The following is a 22,699-nucleotide window of genomic DNA, read 5'->3' on the forward strand; positions in this document are numbered from 1 at the left end:
TGTCGGTTTTTCTCCTTCTTCTTGCCATTTTGCCCTAGACCTTACAAAACTGCCCTTAATCCTATTAAGCCTGATATTTTCTAATTCCTTTTTCTTTCTTTCAAGTTCTTCCACATCTACCTGTTCCTGCTCTTCAATATCTTGAATGGCTTGTCTTAGGTTATTTTCAGTCTGCGTTTGTTGTTTCTTTCTATAAGATGAATAAGATATTGTTTTCCCCCTAATTTCCATTAACAAAATTTCAAGAAAGAGTTGATCATTAATTACATACTGTAAATCTGTATCAGGAATGTTGGCAATACTGTTAAGGTTGTAAACTGGAAGACAATATTGAGTTTTTATATCCAAAATAGTTTTTTTAACTAGTTGTAAATATTCTTCATGGTATAATAAGGATGTGTTAAATTTCCAAAGCCCCCTCAAAGATATATATATATATAGTTATCTCCTCAATCTGTTTATTGTAACATAATGTATATCTATTGCGCCCAGTTAGTTGCAACACTCGTAGAGTGTAATATTGATGACTCGTTGATAGCCTTATCATACGGCAATGTTCCACTCATTGTGTTACTAGGTACAAACTGGACCTATGAGATCATTTCTATGCTGCTTCAAGGTCATTCTTCATACCTCAAGGATCTTAAAACTATCGGAATGCTGGAAACCATAGACCTAAATACCTTGGCAAATATGGCGTCACCACGAGTACTTAATACTCACATCCCATTCCGACATCTGTCCAAGCAACACTTAACCAAGGGATGCAAGATAGTCCACGTCCTCAGGAATCCAAAAGACACACTGGTATCGTGGTATAACCACTGTAAATTAGACTCCCGTCTTCGTCACCCAAGTACAGCTGAGGAAGGAGAGTTTCCGGGGACATGGGAAAACTTCCTAAAGGACCAGATGGAAAACAAACACAGTAAGTTTACATATGTTGTCAGCATTCAATACAATATAGTATATAACATAACACAGTAGGTTTAGATATGTTGTCAGAATCATCCATGCTAATCAATAATCAATAAAATGATATAACTATTACTAATGTATAAAGTAATATACATAGCTGATTCCGACTTTTGATGAGATACGTCATCGCCTGAACTATAGATTTGATAATTGCTTAAATATATCGTCCTCGTTACAACGGTCTGGACATCTGTCGTTTTGCCTCTTTTTTATCAATATTTCTAATCAAGCTGATAGAACTTCACACCTTCAATTTACTTTAAATGGTGCTATTATCTTGTGTGTTTTCGCTGTACAATTGATTGCAATCTTTGTCATTTATATGTTATCCAGGTAAAGGTTGTTCAGTGATATGGGACTTTGCTATTAACTACCTCATCACACTATCTACAATTTTATTACTATCATACTATATGAATTATTGCTTTATGCTTTATACATTATAGATATGTACGATGGATTCATCAAATACGAGAAGGATTGGGAGGTCGCCAAACGTACCAAAGCTGTAACTAACGTACACACCATGTTCTATGAGGATCTTCAGAAGGTACATGTGATTATTGGTACATGGGATAATCTCGTTGATTCACCTGCTTGTCAATGTGGACATCCCTGTGAAGATTCCTATCATTTTTTCTTTAACTGTCCCCTGTATAACAACTTAAGAGGAACTCTTATTGCTGATTTAGCCTGGTACGGTCCTGTTAATGTAAATATACTTTGCAATGGTGACACGAATATCTCCTCAACTGACAATATAAAAATCGCCAAAGTTGTGCAAAAAATTCTTGAGTAGGTCGGGAAGATTCGACTAATCATCACTTCCTACCCCCCCCCCCCTTCTTTTCATACTATTTTCCTATAATAAAAAAAACTTAATCCAAAACGCTCCATTTATCCATATAATATATAAATGTTTTTTCTTCTTATCGATTAAGTATATTTGAATTCATTCCAAACATTTATATGTCGTGATCTTTCCCGATGCAGTCATTTAACTTTATATGTACCTATCTCCTCCTCCTTCCCGCCTCTCTCTCTCTCTCTCTCTCTCTCTCTCTCTCTCTCTCTCTCTCTCTCTCTCTCTCTCTCTCTCTCTCTCTCTCTCTCTCTCCTCATTATATTTTCGTTTCTTTATCGAATTTCGGAATATTTGTATATGCCATCATGTGACTATGTTATTGTTTATTATTTTGTTATTATCATGGGAGAAGTCGTTTATAAGTTGGAAAAACTTGCTGACTAATCCCTTTGTCATTATTATATGCCAATAAAATATATTTAAACTAAAAACATGGGATATATTGTTGAATAACATAAAAGGGAAGAAAACACCTCAACATTATTTCTAAGAATGTAATATTTTGAATTGGGTAAATCAAAATACTATATTGATCAACTAATAAACATTTAAATATATACATACGTAATTTACAGGATCCAGTGGCTGAGATCAAACGTCTAGCTGGTTATTTAGAAGTGCCTGTCGACGAGGAACTTGTGACGGATATCGCAGATAAGTGTTCGTTCAAAAACTTAAAAAACGCAGCAATATCGATAAAAACTGGGAATATCCCGGTTACGGAAGGAGGAATCGCGTTCTTATTTAGGAAAGGTAGATAAAATACATTGTACAAAATCTAAATATCTGTGTAATAAGGTAGATAAAATACATGGTACAAAATCTACATATCTGTGTAATAAGGTAGATCAAATACATTGTACAAAATCTACATATCTGTGTAATAAGGTAGATCAAATACATTGTACAAAATCTACATATCTGTGGAATAAGGTAGATCAAATACATTGTACAAAATCTACACATCTGTGGAATAAGGTAGATAAAATACAGGGTACAAAATCTACATATCTGTGGAATAAGGTAGATATAATACATGGTACAAACTCTACATATCTGTGGAATAAGGTAGATATAATACATGGTACAAAATCTAGATATCGGTGGAATAAGGGAGATATAATACATGGTACAAAATCTACATATCTGTGGAATAAGGGAGATAAAATACATTGTACAAAATCTACATATCTGTGGAATAAGGGAGATATAATACATGGTACAAAATCTACATATCTGTGGAATAAGGGAGATAAAATACATTGTACAAAATCTACATATCTGTGGAATAAGGGAGATATAATACATGGTACAAAATCTACATATCTGTGGAATAAGGGAGATAAAATACATTGTACAAAATCTACATATCTGTGTAATAAGGTAGATATAATACATGGTACAAAATCTACATATCTGTGGAATAAGGTAGATATAATACATGGTACAAAATCTACATATCTGTGGAATAAGGGAGATATAATACATTGTACAAAATCTACATATCTGTGGAATAAGGTAGATAAAATACATTGTACAAAATCTACATATCTGTGGAATAAGGGAGATAAAATACATTGTACAAAATCTACATATCTGTGTAATAAGGTAGATATAATACATGGTACAAAATCTACATATCTGTGTAATAAGGTAGATATAATACATGGTACAAAATCTACATATCTGTGTAATAAGGGAGATAAAATACATTGTACAAAATCTACATATCTGTGGAATAAGGGAGATAAAATACATTGTACAAAATCTACATATCTGTGTAATAAGGTAGATATAATACATTGTACAAAATCTACATATCTGTGTAATAAGGGAGATATAATACATTGTACAAAATCTACATATCTGTGTAATAAGGGAGATATAATACATTGTACAAAATCTACATATCTGTGGAATAAGGGAGATATAATACATTGTACAAAATCTACATATCTGTGGAATAAGGGAGATAAAATACATTGTACAAAATCTACATATCTGTGTAATAAGGTAGATCAAATACATTGTACAAAATCTACATATCTGTGGAATAAGGTAGATATAATACATGGTACAAAATCTACATATCTGTGTAATAAGGGAGATATAATACATTGTACAAAATCTACATATCTGTGGAATAAGGGAGATAAAATACATTGTACAAAATCTACATATCTGTGTAATAAGGTAGATCAAATACATTGTACAAAATCTACATATCTGTGTAATAAGGTAGATATAATACACGGTACAAAATCTACATATCTGTGTAATAAGGGAGATAAAATACATTGTACAAAATCTAGATATCTGTGGAATAAGGGAGATATAATACATGGTACAAAATCTACATATCTGTGGAATAAGGTAGATATAATACATTGTACAAAATCTACATATCTGTGGAATAAGGGAGATAAAATACATTGTACAAAATCTACATATCTGTGTAATAAGGTAGATAAAATACAGGGTACAAAATCTACATATCTGTGGAATAAGGTAGATAAAATACAGGGTACAAAATCTACATATCTGTGGAATAAGGTAGATATAATACATGGTACAAAATCTACATATCTGTGTAATAAGGGAGATAAAATACATTGTACAAAATCTACATATCTGTGTAATAAGGTAGATATAATACATGGTACAAAATCTACATATCTGTGTAATAAGGTAGATCAAATACATTGTACAAACTCTACATATCTGTGGAATAAGGTAGATAAAATACATTGCACAAAATCTACATATCTGTGGAATAAGGTAGATAAAATACATTGTACAAAATCTACATATCTGTGGAATAAGGTAGATCAAATACATTGTACAAAATCTACATATCTGTGGAATAAGGTAGATCAAATACATTGTACAAAATCTACATATCTGTGTAATAAGGTAGATAAAATACATTGTACAAAATCTACATATCTGTGGAATAAGGGAGATAAAATACATTGTACAAAATCTACATATCTGTGTAATAAGGTAGATATAATACATGGTACAAAATCTACATATCTGTGGAATAAGGTAGATATAATACATTGTACAAAATCTACATATCTGTGGAATAAGGGAGATAAAATACAGGGTACAAAATCTACATATCTGTGGAATAAGGTAGATAAAATACAGGGTACAAAATCTACATATCTGTGGAATAAGGTAGATAAAATACAGGGTACAAAATCTACATATCTGTGGAATAAGGGAGATAAAATACAGGGTACAAAATCTACATATCTGTGGAATAGCAAAGTACGTTAAAGACATTAATTATGTATCTACTGTTATGATCAAACTGATTCTGTGATAGACGAGAGCATTTTATCGGGAATCCTTTGAACGTCATTTAAGGTTCAAAATGCAATAAGATGTTGTGAATAATTACCTTGGTTGTATCACAATAATCATCGTTAACAACTAGTATTGTATTTACAGGTATGGTCGGTGACTGGAAAAACTGGTTCACAGTTGCTCAAAACGAACACTTTGACGAATTTCTGAACAGAGAGCTAAAGGGATCGTCACTCAAATTTAAATATGAAATATGATATTCAGTGATGTTACCATAGGAACAATTTGTTAACATACACGTGTTTTGGAAAATGTCTACATCCCTGTCAAGCATAGAGGAATGACGGGTCTTTAAACGGAAAGTATATTATCCACATATGAACGATTAAGTTATCAAGTTTATGATTATTTTAAATTGTCACGGACATAGTTATCATCCAATTGCAATTCAGATAATTTCAATTGTATTACTTTTATGTAACAGAAGCAATACAATCGATTCTGCTTGAATTATAAACAGCATGCTTGACTAAATTGTCCCTTTAATAGACAAAGAATTGTGTACAAATTTTAATGAAACATTCCTTGTTAAGCGTAATTTACCCAATTAATGTGACAGTTTGGGAAAGCACAGCTATACTAATAATCGTTCTTCTACAATAATAAACAATACAGACAGAAGATCTTATATACGTCTTAAAGAATTTATCAAACAATTTCAAATATTTCAAATAGCATAAGAAGAGAACTCATTTAATAAGTTCCATATGACAAAGTCACTAGTACTAATTCTGGTTAATAAAATAACTGATATAAGAATATAAATTTCAAATCACTTTCTATATTAAATCAGGCGAATTTTGTTTCCGACGGTATGTTTTTTTCGTATAGTGTGATGGGAGTGTTGCATTGGGTAGGCGAGCGAGCAATCGCTTGTGACGTCATAAACTCGACAATAACGTGACATCATGAATTGTGAAACGCACAACAGAATGGCTCTCTGATTTATTAATTCCTCCTATTTTTTTTTTTAATATTCGAAGACTTGTTCAATAAAATTTCTTATGAAGGGGAATAAACAGAATACCTCGCAATATCTTCAATAATACCAATATATAATATATATATATTGTACATGTATTACTGAAGACACTGTTAGATATCCTCTATTCATTTTTAATAGTTTTTTTTTTTGCACTATTATTTGTACTGAAACAGCACTGTTTAACTAAAACTACATAATGTATGTAGCTTTTTACGGACGCCGACGCCGGGGTATAGCATAGCGAGATAAAAAGGAACAGAACTCAATCAAGGTTAGATCACGTATTAACAATACTACCGTATATTGTATTGTATCAATAAGGATCGGGAATCAATCAGGATTAGACAACGTATTTCTGTTTTAAGACTTCTAATGCACATTGGTTAACAACTTAATATTTCAGTATATTATTTTTAAAAAGTAAAAAGTGACAGTTAAACAATTCAACAGATATATTTCTTACTCACTCACTTTCATTCTACAATTCAGTTGTCAAATAAAAGACTAAATTAGAGCATATCCTCAAAGTAAATTGATCTTTCAATGTAGGATGATCATAAGTAGATACAGATTTCAAAGGTCATCCATCAAAATGTATTCATTAAACATCATTATTATCAGGTAATGTTGCAAAATACCAATCTAATTCAAATCCAATGTTGAGTTTACCTCCTAATGGTTACATAAGTTAATTGAAAATAGAATTTTGATTAGATATGTAGACAGCATCTGCTTCACGCGACAGTATGACCCGACACACACTCTGCTAAACGAGTAGCTTCCCTTTATATATCTCAGTGGAACTCCGACATAACATGGATCAACACAAACCTTAGTTATTGTGAATTTGTGGCAAAATAATTTATATCAATGTACATATTTCTGTGTTAGTATCAATTAAAGAAAGGTAATATTTCAAAACATAAGCGATCTTTAACTAAGTATATCCATTTAAGCATTGATGCCAATTTTTTTTTTAGTTTCATCGGGGTATGAAATAAATTTTGTTTGCAAACTGTATGAATCCGCGTAGCGGATTCTTACAGAAGTTTGCAAACACAATTTGTTTCATACCCCTATGAAACTAAAAAATAATTGACATCAACGCTTATAATTAATTTTTGAAAATGATTTTCTAATTTAAAAAATGAAATACATATGTATATGTTTCATTCTTGTTATATTTAAAGTATATTCCAAGCTAACAAAAGTGCAAGGATTTTGACGCTGCTAGTAGGGCAGATGATCACAGACGACTGATGTGTCCAAGAAAAAAAATCTTCAATTGTGTCAAAAGAAAATGAAACCTCACAAAGCAAAGTTACATGTACAATGTACGTATCCTAAAGGTTATTCAGCCTTCTTATTATACTAACTGTACTGATGGTATCAACGACACCTTACTGGCTAGGTTTTACATCAAATACGGTATATATACTCCCGGATGTCAACGATATATCACCTGTAATTAGAACAGTTGTTGTACCTGAATATTGCTGACTCCCATACTGGATATGTGTGTTATCAGTAGGCTATCCAGCGATGAAAATACATTATCATATATACTTTTGTGTTAGCACGTGAGTATAAATAGTTTACTGATCAACATTAATGCTCTGACACACATGCCAAATATACAAGCACCATTTACCCTACATTGTTATTAAAAGGTGATAGAGTCTTTTTTTTTTTATTTGATTGGGTTTACTTGAAGATAACTTTTCATAAAGAAGAACATTTTAAGACGCATTTTATACGCTACTTATAGCATTTCTATCGATAGTCTATATATCTGTTACCGGTATATGTTGTAGGTAAAGGCTATCTGATGCGAATCCCGTTAGTCATCAAAACCTCGAGCTCTCTAAACTATGAAACAGACTATATTACAGCTATCGGATTCTAGAGGGTATCAGAGGGCACAGTTTTTTTTTCAGTTTTACCGACTAACGGAAACTGTCATTGGAATATTTGCAAATTATGGTTTTAATGATATATATGTGTTATGATCCAATTTAGACTAAACAATATATACATCGATACAGGTTAGAAAGTGTTGTTTTTTTTATATAAAATGCGGGTATTTCTGACAAGGCGATAACGAAGATCGTGAGTTTGAGGCCCGGTCAGGGCACGAGTCATAAAGTTGTCGTTATTCATTTGTATTGCTATGTTATGTATCTAATTATTAACACAATGTGTAACTTGCATTTTGCGTTGTTACTCCGAAGGTTGAATTCCCTATCGTAATCGTATAGTGTATAATTTGCATCCATCCTTGTAAATCAGCCAATAGACAGTTTGTCACTGTGAACTTGATAGGGTATCGGGCCAACAATCACTGCGCCATTGAGTGGTGCAATTGTATAAGCTGTAGGTATTTCTGGCTAGACGATAAGGTGTCGTAGATTGTGTGTTCGAGGCTCGGTCATACCATTGTCTTCCTTCTTCATATACAGGTATATATCTCTTCATATACATAGAGGATCTGTCATGAGTTTCCCTTCATATTAGATTTATGATACGAGTTTTGAATTTTTTATTTTTGCGAGCCTCTGGCGAGCAAAAATATAAAATTCTAAACGAGTATCATAAATCTAATATGAAGGGAAACGAATGACAGATTCTTTTTATCATATGACGTTTTCTTTCATCGTTCCCCATCAAAAACTGATTTTCTCTTTTGCCTTGAATCGTCACATCTCAACCAAATCACCCGAACCTTCGAAGTAGGTCAATTATACCGACGAGAGAAGAAATAGTTCTAACACAACTGACTCTTGAAAAGGATTCATTTTATTAAATACACGTCTCAAAACAAAATTTCAGCATTTTTTCATTTAATCTATAATAGATAAATTGTCCTTGGTGTTTGAAACAATGAGGAAAATATTTTAGTTTGAAAGTTCATGAGCGACTGTTTTTGATGTGACGAAGCCGTGACGTCACTTGGCGCGATAATGGAGGCTTCGTTGTACAAATGTCTATTCGCTGTCGCTGTCGTACAGAACCATTGCACGGCGCCTTTTCACTGCTTTGTGTTTATCCTCGTCCTCGCGGGAGTTTTTGGAGATGTGAAATGTTCCACCGTGAATATTCCCACTGAGCATTGTGTTCAGACTGCCGTGAAAAGCGACTTTGGATGCCGATTTGTTGGCAGTGTTGTTTGTTTTGACATTACACGTGTTTGTCGACGACAGTGTCAGCATGTTATTCTGAGTAACCGTTGAAGGCAAGTTGTAACAAACTACATTGCCGTTTTTCATGAGGATTTTATTAAATAATGTTATTATTTGTTTATTTGAAAAGAATCTAGACTAGATATGTCTCATCGGACAACGCAACCGCAATTTTCTATCGGAGTTGAAATATGTTACTAGGGGTCATAAAATAGATGTTTGCCAGGCCTAATTTAACATCTTATAGTATAAATATAATTAAAAAACTTAGGATGTTTACATCTTGGATTTTATCTTTGATTGTACAATATGTTATGTTAATAGACCATTTTGTCGTTCAGTTGATTTTTTTTCAAAGTTTACAAGCACAAGTCGCCATTTTTACGAGTCGTAGTAAAAAGAAGTAGGTCGTTCCCACGCGTATGAATACAGTTCTCACGGAACCAGCCAATCAGCGTAGCGAAAGGTGTTATTACACTAGTGTCATAAAGAAAATTTATGTGATGGGTTTATGACACCGTATATAACGGTAGTCATATGATAAAGGTATATATCTCTTCATATACAGGTATATATCTCTCCATATACAGGTATATATCTCTCCATATACAGGTATATATCTCTCCATATACAGGTATATATCTCTCCATATACAGGTATATATCTCTCCATATACAGGTATATATCTCTCCATATACAGGTATATATCTCTCTCCATATACAGGTATATATCTCTCCATATACAGGTATATATCTCTTCATATACAGGTATATATCTCTCCATATACAGGTATATATCTCTCCATATACAGGTATATATCTCTCCATATACAGGTATATATCTCTCTCCATATACAGGTATATATCTCTTCATATACAGGTATATATCTCTTCATATACAGGTATATATCTCTCATATACAGGTATATATCTCTCCATATACAGGTATATATCTCTTCATATACAGGTATATATCTCTCCATATACAGGTATATATCTCTTCATATACAGGTATATATCTCTCCATATACAGGTATATATCTCTCCATATACAGGTATATATCTCTCCATATACAGGTATATATCTCTTCATATACAGGTATATATCTCTCCATATACAGGTATATATCTCTCCATATACAGGTATATATCTCTCTATATACAGGTATAGATCTCTCTATATACAGGTATAGATCTCTCTATATACAGGTATATATCTCTTCATATACAGGTATATATCTCTCCATATACAGGTATATATCTCTCCATATACAGGTATATATCTCTCTATATACAGGTATAGATCTCTCTATATACAGGTATAGATCTCTCTATATACAGGTATAGATCTCTCTATATACAGGTATAGATCTCTCTATATACAGGTATATATCTCTTCATATACAGGTATATATCTCTCCATATACAGGTATATATCTCTTCATATACAGGTATATATCTCTCTATATACAGGTATATATCTCTTCATATACAGGTATATATCTCTTCATATACAGGTATATATCTCTTCATATACAGGTATATATCTCTCCATATACAGGTATATATCTCTCCATATACAGGTATATATCTCTCTATATACAGGTATAGATCTCTCTATATACAGGTATAGATCTCTCTATATACAGGTATATATCTCTTCATATACAGGTATATATCTCTTCATATACAGGTATATATCTCTTCATATACAGGTATATATCTCTCCATATACAGGTATATATCTCTCCATATACAGGTATATATCTCTCTATATACAGGTATAGATCTCTCTATATACAGGTATAGATCTCTCTATATACAGGTATATATCTCTCCATATACAGGTATATATCTCTTCATATACAGGTATATATCTCTCCATATACAGGTATATATCTCTCCATATACAGGTATATATCTCTTCATATACAGGTATATATCTCTCCATATACAGGTATATATCTCTCTTCATATACATGTATATATCTCTCCATATACAGGTATATATCTCTCTATATACAGGTATTATATATCTCTCTATATAAAGGTATATATCTCTCCATATACAGGTATATATCTCTCCATATACAGGTATATATCTCTTCAAATACATCAAGCAAAACAGACCAGACTTTCCTGTGGCAAGGCATTTCAATTTACCTAGTCACAGTTGGAAGGATATGCAGGTGGTCGCCATTGATCACTGTCCTACCTGGAATGAAACGAAACGTCGTTCCAGAGAAAGATACTGGATTACCAATCTCCAAACCTGCTACCCTCGGGGTATGAACGAACGTTAAAAACGTCTTCTGGATGTACTCTCCATCTGACCATTATATTTGACTATTCCTGTAGTTAATTATTCAATTTATTAAAATTTTCATAATTGCTGTACTTTTTGGGGCATCTATTCATTGTTGCTCTTTGAGACTCACATTTAGTCGCCTCCCGCCATCATGCAACAGCATCTTGGTCCGAGTTGGCCCGAATCGTCTGTTTCCCGTAGCGTCCTGTAGAGACACTTCGGCATTCGTATTTCTTATATTTTCAGTCTTGATAAATATTTGTAGTAGTTTTTTCACACCACTCTCTATAATTCTAATGATCTAAAACATATTTTTCTAAAGTTTTTCAGATTTGTACACGATATTTAATCAATCACTGTAGAGACGATAATGCAACATTTTTTTTATTTTTTTTTATACCGACTAAGTACATCTGACCTGATATTGTGGTGGGGTATATACCGATTAAGTATGCCTGACCTGATATTGTGGTGGGATATACCGACTAAGTACATCTGACCTGATATTGTGGTGGGGTATACCGACTAAGTACACCTGACCTGTATTGTGGTGGGGTATATACCGATTAAGTACATCTGACCTGATATTGTGGTGGAGTATACCGACTAAGTACATCTGACCTGATATTGTGGGGGGTGGGGGGTGGGGGGGGGGGGGGGGGGGGGGGGGGGGGGGGGGTATATACCGACTAAGTATGCCTGACCTGATATTGTGGTGGGGTATATACCGATTAAGTATGCCTGACCTGATATTATGGTGGGATATACCGACTAAGTACGCCTGACCTGATATTATGGTGGGGTGTATACCGACTAAGTACGCCTGACCTGATATTGTGGTGGGGTATACCGACTAAGTACGCCTGACCTGATATTGTGGTGGGGTATACCGACTAAGTATGCCTGACCTGATATTATGGTGGGATATACCGATTAAGCACACCTGCCCTGATATTGATGACAAAAGTACTCACAAAACTAATTCAGCCAATCAGCTGATGTTTTATCCGAATCAAATCCCTAAATTAAAAATGTGTTTTTGGGGCTTGTAGGGATTGTCTTAATTAATAAATATATGGAGTGGGAACTTCCTATATACGAAAATAAGTATTATTTTATCAACCTTGTTTGTGGTTCGCAATGCTGATCATATATTGTATAGTTGGTTATATTCGCGGAGGATTTAATTTCGCTGCATTCGGTGTCATTAAATATAGCGAAAAAATAAATACCGAGCGAATATCAATATATACACTGTAATGTATTGTAATGCCAACGAACTAGTTCGGACTGGGACAGACGCGAAATATTACATGTAGCCCGTATTATTTAACTGACAACTGTACGGTATTCCAGGCGGCTTCTAGTTAAAAATCATCAACATTTTATATTCTTTGACATTGTAAATGATAATACGATACACTTTACAATATTCAATTTCACTAAACAATGATTGGTATAAGGATACAATATTCATAAACTCTCCATTTCGCATAGCTCACGATGGACAACCAGTTCATTTCTATTTTGAGATCTTCACTCAACTATCATGCTACATATTTCGAATTCAGTATACGTAGTATTTGAAGAAATAACATGCATGATGGAGAATAATTCCTCCATTGATGTTTTTGACATTTTAAAATGTGCATTGCCTGGAAATCCAAAAATCCAAATATACTAATATCCAACAACGCGATATTTTAACCAGCAGCAAACAGTACTGAAGACGATATATTCTGATTCAACAAAGTGAAGGCCGTGCATTTCACTAACGCGATGAGAATGTATGACGAGCTGACGTTTTCCTCTCTTCACCCCCTAGTCTTCAATTTGTATCCAACGTGAAGCCATGACACATTTATCTGCCCTTTAATTCAATCCACAGCACAGCAGTGTCAGGAGGTGTGGCCCCTTAGAAGCTCCTAGAATTCCCTTTGGTCCCGGCGGCCAAATTACGTCCTGGAATTCGCACATTACAACACCGCCTGAGCATCTGCTCCAGGAAATTAAATTTGACACGTAGAACTGTCCTGCCTGCCAAGACGGCAATAGATCCGCTGTGGATCTTGTTTTTAATATCCGAAATTGGCAATTTAGGAACGAAAGCATATTTTGAGTTATCTCTAACATTTACGTTGAAGTTTCTATGTAGTTTCAATAAAAAGTCAGATAACATTACCTTTATAACCCCGATTCTATATCTGCCCCCCCCCCCCCCCCCCCCCCCCCCCCCCCATAAAAATAGAAAGTAAAAATGATACTAAACCAAGAGGTGTTCATTGTTCAAATATCACTCCATAATTATTTCATGTGTTTATTAGTTAATGAATGAAAATAAGAGCAATTGGTGTTTTCATTTTTTGAAGTGTCTTGTGCATTAGGGCATACTCACTTAGATGTACATACACCTGCGGCGGATCGTTAGTGCCAGCATTTAGTTTCTTTTCCTCGAAACAGGAAACGTGCTTAATTTAAATCAGAATTTCAAAAAACTTCTGTAAATCATTAAGATGGGGAAATCAGGTTGAAAGTGGTTTTCTAAGCTATAATGAATTATCTAACTCTCCACTCTATTGGTATTTTTTCAATTCTAATCATTTAACCTAATCTGATGATGCTAATCTTTTTTCTTTTTTTTTTTGGGGGGGGGGGGGGGGGCGTGAGTAGTGTTACATATACCCAGTATTGGCTTCGAATTGTGTAAAGTGGTGTAGATGTTGTTAATAATTCTGTTTATGTCGAATTGTGTTCAGTGATGTAGTTGGTGTCAATTTGGTTTGGTTTGGTTTGGTTTGGTTTATTTAGTTTAACGTCCTATTAACAGCTAAGGTCATTTAAGGACGGCCTCCCGTGCGTGCGACATGCATGCGTTTGGTGAGTGCGCATGTGTGTTTTGGGAGGCTGCGGTATGTTCCTGTTAAGTCTACTTGTGATAGGCCGCAACTTTTGCCGATATATAGTGCTACCTCACTGAAGCATACTGCCGAAGACACCCAGCAGAACACCCCACCCGGTCACATTATACTGACAACGGGCGAACCAGTCGTCCCACTCCTAACATGCTGAGCGCTAAGCAGGAGTAGCAACTACCATTTTTAATGACTCTGGTATGTCTCGACCAGGGGTAGCACACCACAGTAAGACAGCCTGGCCATGGGCAATTTTTTTGTTAAGCAAATAACTCCTGTATTAGGATATGCATAAAAAACGAAAAAATAAATGTACACTATAATTGGTATATTCAGTATGAAGTAGTACATACAGGCTTCACATTTTTTAAAACAAAAATCAATAAATTGGTTCCGGATTTTAAATATCCGGATTTTCCGAACGTGTGTTTACACAGGAAATTTAGTTTTGCCTACAGCGCAAAATGGAAGCCCACAGAAAAGGTAAGATAGCGGAAAAACTCAATTTACAACATATGTCCAAACAAGATTAATTCTGTCTTTGGGATAGAGATATTTAATTTTAAATAGGTTTCAGAACAAAAATTGTGTAGAGAATTGTGCCATTTTGGGTCAAATATCATAATATTTTGCAATCTTTGAGAATTTTTTAAGCTGTTACCATGGTATTCCCAGCTCTAAAAATCACAGAAAATATCACTTTACTTATCCTTCAGAGCTCTATTAAAATTGCAAATGTTGTACAGATTTCAAATATATATACTTTATTGGAGGTTATATGTAAGGTTAACTGGCAATGTTTACATATCTTAAACATGTGCCATATTTTTCAGAATTTGGCATTTTTACTGTACACTGCTACCAGGGGACAGAACCCAAAGCCTTCCTTACAGGGGTGAACGCTCAACTGAAGACCAAAAGTGAGGCATTGTTAAGGGAGACATTAGGAAGAAGAAAGTTGTTCAGAAAGAAGAGAAAAGATAAAACGCCTAATTTAGTCGCCTCTTACGATCATGCAATGGGGGCATCAGGTACAATTCTTACAATAATTATGTTAAAGTCGAATTGTGTACAGTGGTGTAGACGTGTTAATAATACTGCTTATGTCGAATTGTTTACAGTAGTGTAGATGTGTTAATATAAACTGCTTAAGTCGAATTGTGTACACTGGTGTAGATGGTGTTAATAATTCTGTTTAAGTCGAATTATTTACAGTGGTGTAGATGTGTTAATATAAACTGTTTATGTCGAATTGTTTACAGTGGTGTAGATGTGTTAATATAAACTGTTTATGTCGAATTGTGTACAGTGGTGTAGACGTGTTAATAATACTGCTTATGTCGAATTGTGTACAGTGGTGTAGCTGGTGTTCACAAAACTTGTGAACAGTGATGTAGATGGTGTTAACAATACTGTTTATGTCGAATTGTTTACAGTGGTGTAGATGGTGTTAACAATACTGTTTATGTCGAATTGTGTACAGTGGTATAGATGGTGTTAACAATACTGTTTATGTCGAATTGTTTACAGTAGTGTAGATGGTGTTAACAATACTGTTTATGTCGAATTGTTTACAGTGGTGTAGATGGTGTTAACAATACTGTTTATGTCGAATTGTTTACAGTGGTGTAGATGTGTTAATATAAACTGTTTATGTCGAATTGTTTACAGTGGTGTAGATGTGTTAATATAAACTGTTTATGTCGAATTGTGTACAGTGGTGTAGATGGTGTTAATAATCTATATAAAATACACAGCAAACACTATCATTATAATTCAACTCAAAATCGATAAAATGGGGACAAAACATAAACAAGTATACCAATTATCATAGAGGCTACTGTGTGTGTATGGAGTTGTATGGTTATCATTACATACATGTTTACAAGTGAACACAACAATTTTCACAGTTCATTCATTTATCAATTATAACCGTTTGTTAGATTCTAACCACCACCAAATCACAGCCATTTAGCGCCTACATATATATTTCTACTGTTTGTTTATTTTTTCTTTCAAAAACGTTGTCATAACGAGATAGAGAACAACTTCTTCATTCGAAGTCAGTATAACTGAAGCTTTACTTAATGCAGTAGTATATGTCTTTAATTGATGATTAATTAGTGAACTAGATAACACATCACTCTTAGTATGCACAAATCGATAACCCCGTGTGGGGATTAATAATTTTCTATCTGAGTAAACTACAAAATAGTGAACTTTAGTTACTTTACTAAATATCAGTGGACATTTGACTATATATCGGTAGACCATTTGACTATATATCGGTAGACCATTTGACTATATATCGGTAGACCATTTGACTATATATCGGTAGACCATTAGACTATATAACGGTAGACCATTTGACTATATATTGTTAGTCCATTTAAAAACTATATATCGGTAGACCGTTTGACAACATATCGGCAGACAATTTGACTATATATTGTTAGACCATATGACTATATATCGGTAGACCATATGACTATATATTGTTAACCATGCTTTTATGGAGCAATTCCTCTAAGAATATATTCTAAATGGGGCGCTTCCCCATAGAATATATTCTTAGAGGAATTGCTCCATAAAAGCATGGTTAACATAAAAGTGAAATCCAATCCCTATATATATCGGTAGACCATTTGACTATATATTTGTAGACCCTTTGACTATATATCGGTAGACCATTAGACTATATATCGGTAGACCCTTTGAATATATATCGATAGACCATTAGACTATATAGCGGTAGACCCTTTGACTATATATCGGTAGACCATTTGACTATATATCGGTAGACAACTTGACTATATATCGGTAGACAACTTGACTATATATCGGTAGACCATTAGACTATATATCGGTAGACCCTTTGACTATATATCGGTAGACTATTTGACTATATATCGGTAGACCATTAGACTATATATCGGTAGACAACTTGACTATATATCGGTAGACTATATGACTATATATCGGTAGACAACTTGACTATATATCGGTAGACCATTAGACTATATATCGGTAGACCCTTTGACTATATATCGGTAGACTATATGACTATATATCGGTAGACTATATGACTATATATCGGTAGACCCTTTGACTATATATCGGTAGACTATTTGACTATATATCGGTAGACCCTTTGACTATATATCGGTAGACTATATGACTATATATCGGTAGACTATATGACTATATATCGGTAGACCATTTGACTATATATCGGTAGACCATTAGACTATATATCGGTAGACAACTTGACTATGTATCGGTAGACTATATGACTATATATCGGTAGACTATATGACTATATATCGGTAGACCGTTTAAGTATCGTTAGACCATTTATCATATTTTACTTGATCCTTAATGTGTAATTTCAAAACTGAAACGAACAAAATACCGAATAATATGATGGCGTTTTTCTATTAGTAAAACCGTATTCTTATATCAATGCAGCATTGATTTTGGTCTTTCTGTGTTTGAAATCCTGCAAGCGGCAGTAATTGGACATTGTCAGTAACATTGATCACATCGGTCTTCTGGCAGTAAAACAAGTGAACACTATATTAACAATCTTCCATCGTATCACATAAAGGAATATAATAGGTCCCGTTAATATCTTGACGTCTCTAAACTTCCCCTAAGTAATTATCAACCCGCGCCCTTCGATATCTAAACGGAGATCGTGGAATTGGGAACAACCATTAGATCATCTCCTTTCCATGGTAACAACCATTTGATTATCTATTTTCCATGGTAACAACCAATAGATTATCTATTTTCCATGGTAACAACCATTTGATTATTCAATTTCCACATAAACAACCAATGTTGCAAAAGCAAGGATGTTACTATCGTGAAATGAAAAGTTCTTTGGAGGGAAAATGAGGCATAATTAGCTACTATTTCGTCATTGAAAAACAGATACTATGATGCTCTACAGTATTTTACGAGCAGGAAACAAGAGCTAATATTTGAAGACTATGAGTAAGAATCAGCTCACTTTGTAGCCTATTGAGTGTACCTTTGACATAGGGATGAGAAAGATCTGGCTTTTGTTTATGATTTTAAAGCTACTTTAACTGTAAGACTCGTCGCTAGAAAATATAATCAAAAATAATTTTTTTGAAAAGATATCAAGAGACTTTCTTATTATTATGAATTTAAAAGTGTCCCCGACTAGTTTTTGTAAATATCTTAATCAGTGCAAAACCATAACGTTACAGCTGGGAGGTCGTCAGTAGAACGCTTTGTGGGGTCGTCAGTAGAACGCTGTGTGGGGTCATCAGTAGAACGCTGTGTGGGGTCGTCAGCAGAACGCTGTGTGGGGTCGTCAGCAGAACGCTGTGTGGGGTCGTCAGTAGAACGCTGTATGGGGTCATCAGTAGAACGCTGTGTGGGGTCGTCAGCAGAACGCTGTGTGGGGTCGTCAGCAGAACGCTGTGTGGGGTCGTCAGTAGAACGCTGTATGGGGTCGTCAGTAGAACGCTGTGTGGGGTCGTCAGTAGAAGGCTGTGTGGGATCGTCAGTAGAACGCTGTGTGGGGTCGTCAGTAGAACGTTGTGTGGGGAGTCAGTAGAACGCTGTGTGGGGTCGTCAGTAGAACGCTGTGTGGGGTCGTCAGTAGAACCCTGTGTGGGGTCGTCAGTAGAACCCTGTGTGGAGTCGTCAGTAGAACGATGTGTGGGGTCGTCAGCAGAACGCTGTGTGGGGTCGTCAGTAGAACGCTGTGTGGGGTCGTCAGTAGAACGCTGTGTGAGGTCATCAGTAGAACGCTGTGTGGGGTCGTCAGTAGAACGCTGTGTGGGGTCCACTGTAGAACGCTGTGTGGGGTCATCAGTATAACGCTGTGTGGGGAGTCAGTAGAACGCTGTGTGGGGTCGTCAGTATAACGCTGTGTGGGGAGTCAGTAGAACGCTGTGTGGGGTCGTCAGTAGAACGCTGTGTGGGGTCGTCAGTATAACGCTGTGTGGGGAGTCAGTAGAATGCTGTGTGGGGTCGTCAGTAGAACGCTGTGTGGGGTCGTCAGTAGAACGCTGTGTGGGGTCGTCAGTAGAACGATGTGTGGAGTCGTCAGTAGAACGCTGTGTGGGGAGTCAGTAGAACGCTGTGTGGGGTCGTCAGTAGAACGCTGTGTGGGGTCGTCAGCAGAACGCTGTGTGGGGTCGTCAGTAGAACGCTGTGTGGGGTCGTCAGTAGAACGCTGTGTGGGGTCGTCAGTAGAACGTTGTGTGGGGTCGTCAGTGTTTGCTATATCTCATACATATTTCTCTGTTTATAAGACGTTAATGAGTATGAAATTTGATTACAGAGTCGTGGTACTTGTAGCTGCTTTTGACGCTTTTGAGTTAAAAAAAACCCCGAAAAACAAAAACAAAAACAAAAAACAAACAAACAAACAAACAAGACAAAACAAAAAAAAAAAAAAAGAAAAAGAAAACAGAAACAAGATCCCATTTGTTGATTTTTTTTTCTTGCTGTTACAAATCGGCTAACAGGAAAAACTAAAACGTGCAGTTGGATTCCAAAATGATATCTAGAAGTAGAAGTTATCGATAGTTATTTTCCATTAGGCTGTAGTGAATATGTCTTCAAATTTCTCCTGAATATATTGCCAGCAATTTCTCATACCCAAACAATGGTCGCTATTGATTTGTCTGTAGCTATTCTACAAACTCAATACTTTAGTTAGACAGGCATTATTAAACAAAGGCAATATGTATGGTCATAATCTATATTTACGTTATGTATCTGTGACATACAACTCTCTTCTCTATAAACAAATGGTGGTCTGCTGAAGTTTCAGAACATTTCAGAATTTTTATCAGGAAGTATTCTTTTTCTTGATGGTTATGGTGTTAGAGGTGTCTGATGCTCGATGAATGTTCCGTTGTCTCCGTTCTCACATTGAGGACGTGATATTAACTTGGCTTGACGCAGCTTTACATGTCGGGTGTCGTTGGTGAAAAGGCCATGCTACCATGTACCTTTTCGTCGTCGTAAGCCTATAGTTTTCCCATTGTTTGTACAGTAGCATCTAGCCATACAATCCTTTACTTTTTCAAACGTGTCCGTAATATTACATCATTTTCTCATATTTTCTCATTGTTTTATTAAGATAAAGTAAGCGTATGGTTTATAAGTACAAATAACATGATATTTATAAATAACCAATATACACATCCTATATTACCTGTCAGCCGATCTATACCAGCGGGAAAAAAGTTTAATAAACGTTGCGTTAATAAACAAGTTTATTTTGGATAATTATTATTTTCATGATTCTTCGATGATGTGTTTACGGTGTGGGTTTCTCGATAATTTCATCATTACTGAATAAGTTTTAATGAATTTTGTTGTGATATCACAGACGGTGTTTGCGTGAATATTGTTAAAACAAAGATACCCTACGCCGTTTCCTGATCCAAATCAGTTGTGTGTGCCCACCCCTGTCACCAGTCGCTGCTCTTACTCTTCTTTACATTGACCTCATCAAGGTGTTTATTGCCCTTTGAAGGATATTATTCCACTCCTGAATAAGGGCCTGTGTGAGCCGAGAGATGTTATATGGGACGTTGACTAACCCTACTGAATAGCTCATCTCACAAATGCTCGATTGGGGATATACATGGACTGTTTAGTGGCCAATCAAGAACGGGAACGCTGTTTTGAGCCAGAAAGTCACGACAAACCCTAGCAACATGGGGCGTAACGTTGTCCTGCTGCAACGTAAGTTTACATTGATGGATAAGACGAGGAATTGGCAAAACGAAACCGATTACGTGCATGTGGCCACTCGACGTTGGCGTCAACACTGCGTAAGTGACGGACCAACACAGAGATGTCGTGGCCTGAAATGAATCTCCCACAACAGGTTCTTAACCATTTTGTACACACTGGACTACCATGAGTGCCGACAACCTGACGTGCCGTCTCCGTCGTCGTCTGAAATCAGGTATGGAGATGGGAGAAACGTTTACTCTACCTTGACGTCGTGTCTGTGGCTTTGAGACGCCCAACTAAACGGGATATTGTCTCTTTAACACCATATTGCTAGGCTACATGTCGTTGCAAATGCCCTTGCATTATCAGAACAATGGCACTACCCTTATCGACTTCACTCAATCACGGCATATTTCACTGTACAATAACTTCGAAAAGAAATGAAGTGTAACTAAACTGTAATATTCCAATGTTCGATTTGTAATGGTTTAATAGCAATTATGGTGCAAAATTACCCCGGACGCACGCTTTCTTGAAAAAAAAATGCATAAAACATGCAGGGTCGAGCAGAGAACATTTTGAAAGTGCACAGAGGTTAAATTTAGACCAAGATGTTGTGTTTCTAATTCCCGCTAGTGTATATCTGATTAGTGTACCGACATATATCCAAAGCCATAATTTAAAAGGTATCATAGCATTGATCTTCAATGAAGAAATGCAGTATTTGAATGGTGATATGCGATGTAGTGTACGACATTAGGAAGCTGTACATAAAGTGTTGTAGATAATTGCTGCTCAGTGTATGTTTGTATGTTTACTCCGACATATCCTTGATGTATGTAGGCGCTTAAGTTATGTTTAATGTTTATTAAACACTTTTTTTTTTTATATCGATACAGGTTGTTCGCTGAATAACTTTTAGTCTCAGTGATATTTACTGAAATTAATTAATTAGTTGCAGATTTTGTAAAACCAGATTATTACATTTTCAATAATTTCATACTAAATAAACACAATAATATGATATGCAGGAAAGAGTTTGAGAGTTAGATACCGTAGAGACAAATGTTGACCGATGGCCGACCAATGTCTCTGATAAGGTTATATAGAGAGTGGTGCAATGTACACAACGATATGTAATTAAGTATATTGTACATATATGTATGACTTCCTTCATATGTAGGTAATCATTGATTGTAATTTAACATCGTATCCATGTTTCGTAGACTTTATACATTTTACTTATCTAACAAAAAAAAAAAAGGAATCATCACCATCATTGATATTTGGATGGAGCATCTTTGTTTTTTCTTTTGTTTTTTTTTTGTTTTGTTTTTATCGAAAAAGATTTAAGCCACCTAA

General features: G+C 35.1%; 1 protein-coding gene across 1 annotated transcript; it reads left to right on the forward strand.

Moving 5' to 3' along the window:
- The first annotated feature begins 428 nt into the window (after nucleotides 1–428).
- Nucleotides 429–6,327, forward strand: LOC117336808 (sulfotransferase 1A1-like). The gene is made up of 4 exons (XM_033897459.1): nucleotides 429–928; nucleotides 1,425–1,528; nucleotides 2,419–2,596; nucleotides 5,303–6,327. Exons 1-4 carry the CDS (start codon nucleotides 472–474, stop codon nucleotides 5,413–5,415), a joined length of 852 nt encoding a protein of 283 aa, XP_033753350.1. The 5' UTR covers nucleotides 429–471; the 3' UTR covers nucleotides 5,416–6,327.
- The last annotated feature ends 16,372 nt before the right edge of the window (nucleotides 6,328–22,699 follow it).

The sequence above is a fragment of the Pecten maximus genome, chromosome 10, assembly GCF_902652985.1.
Source record: "Pecten maximus chromosome 10, xPecMax1.1, whole genome shotgun sequence".
Taxonomy (NCBI): Eukaryota; Metazoa; Mollusca; class Bivalvia; order Pectinida; family Pectinidae; genus Pecten; species Pecten maximus.

Bases quoted from the DNA above. Each gene is read 5' to 3' on its own strand.
- LOC117336808 (XM_033897459.1), top strand. From the start codon at position 472: ATGTATATCTATTGCGCCCAGTTAGTTGCAACACTCGTAGAGTGTAAT. The intron at 1,529-2,418 runs GTACATGTGATT...CGTAATTTACAG, and splicing joins TCTATGAGGATCTTCAGAAG to GATCCAGTGGCTGAGATCAA. The intron at 2,597-5,302 runs GTAGATAAAATA...TTGTATTTACAG, and splicing joins CGCGTTCTTATTTAGGAAAG to GTATGGTCGGTGACTGGAAA.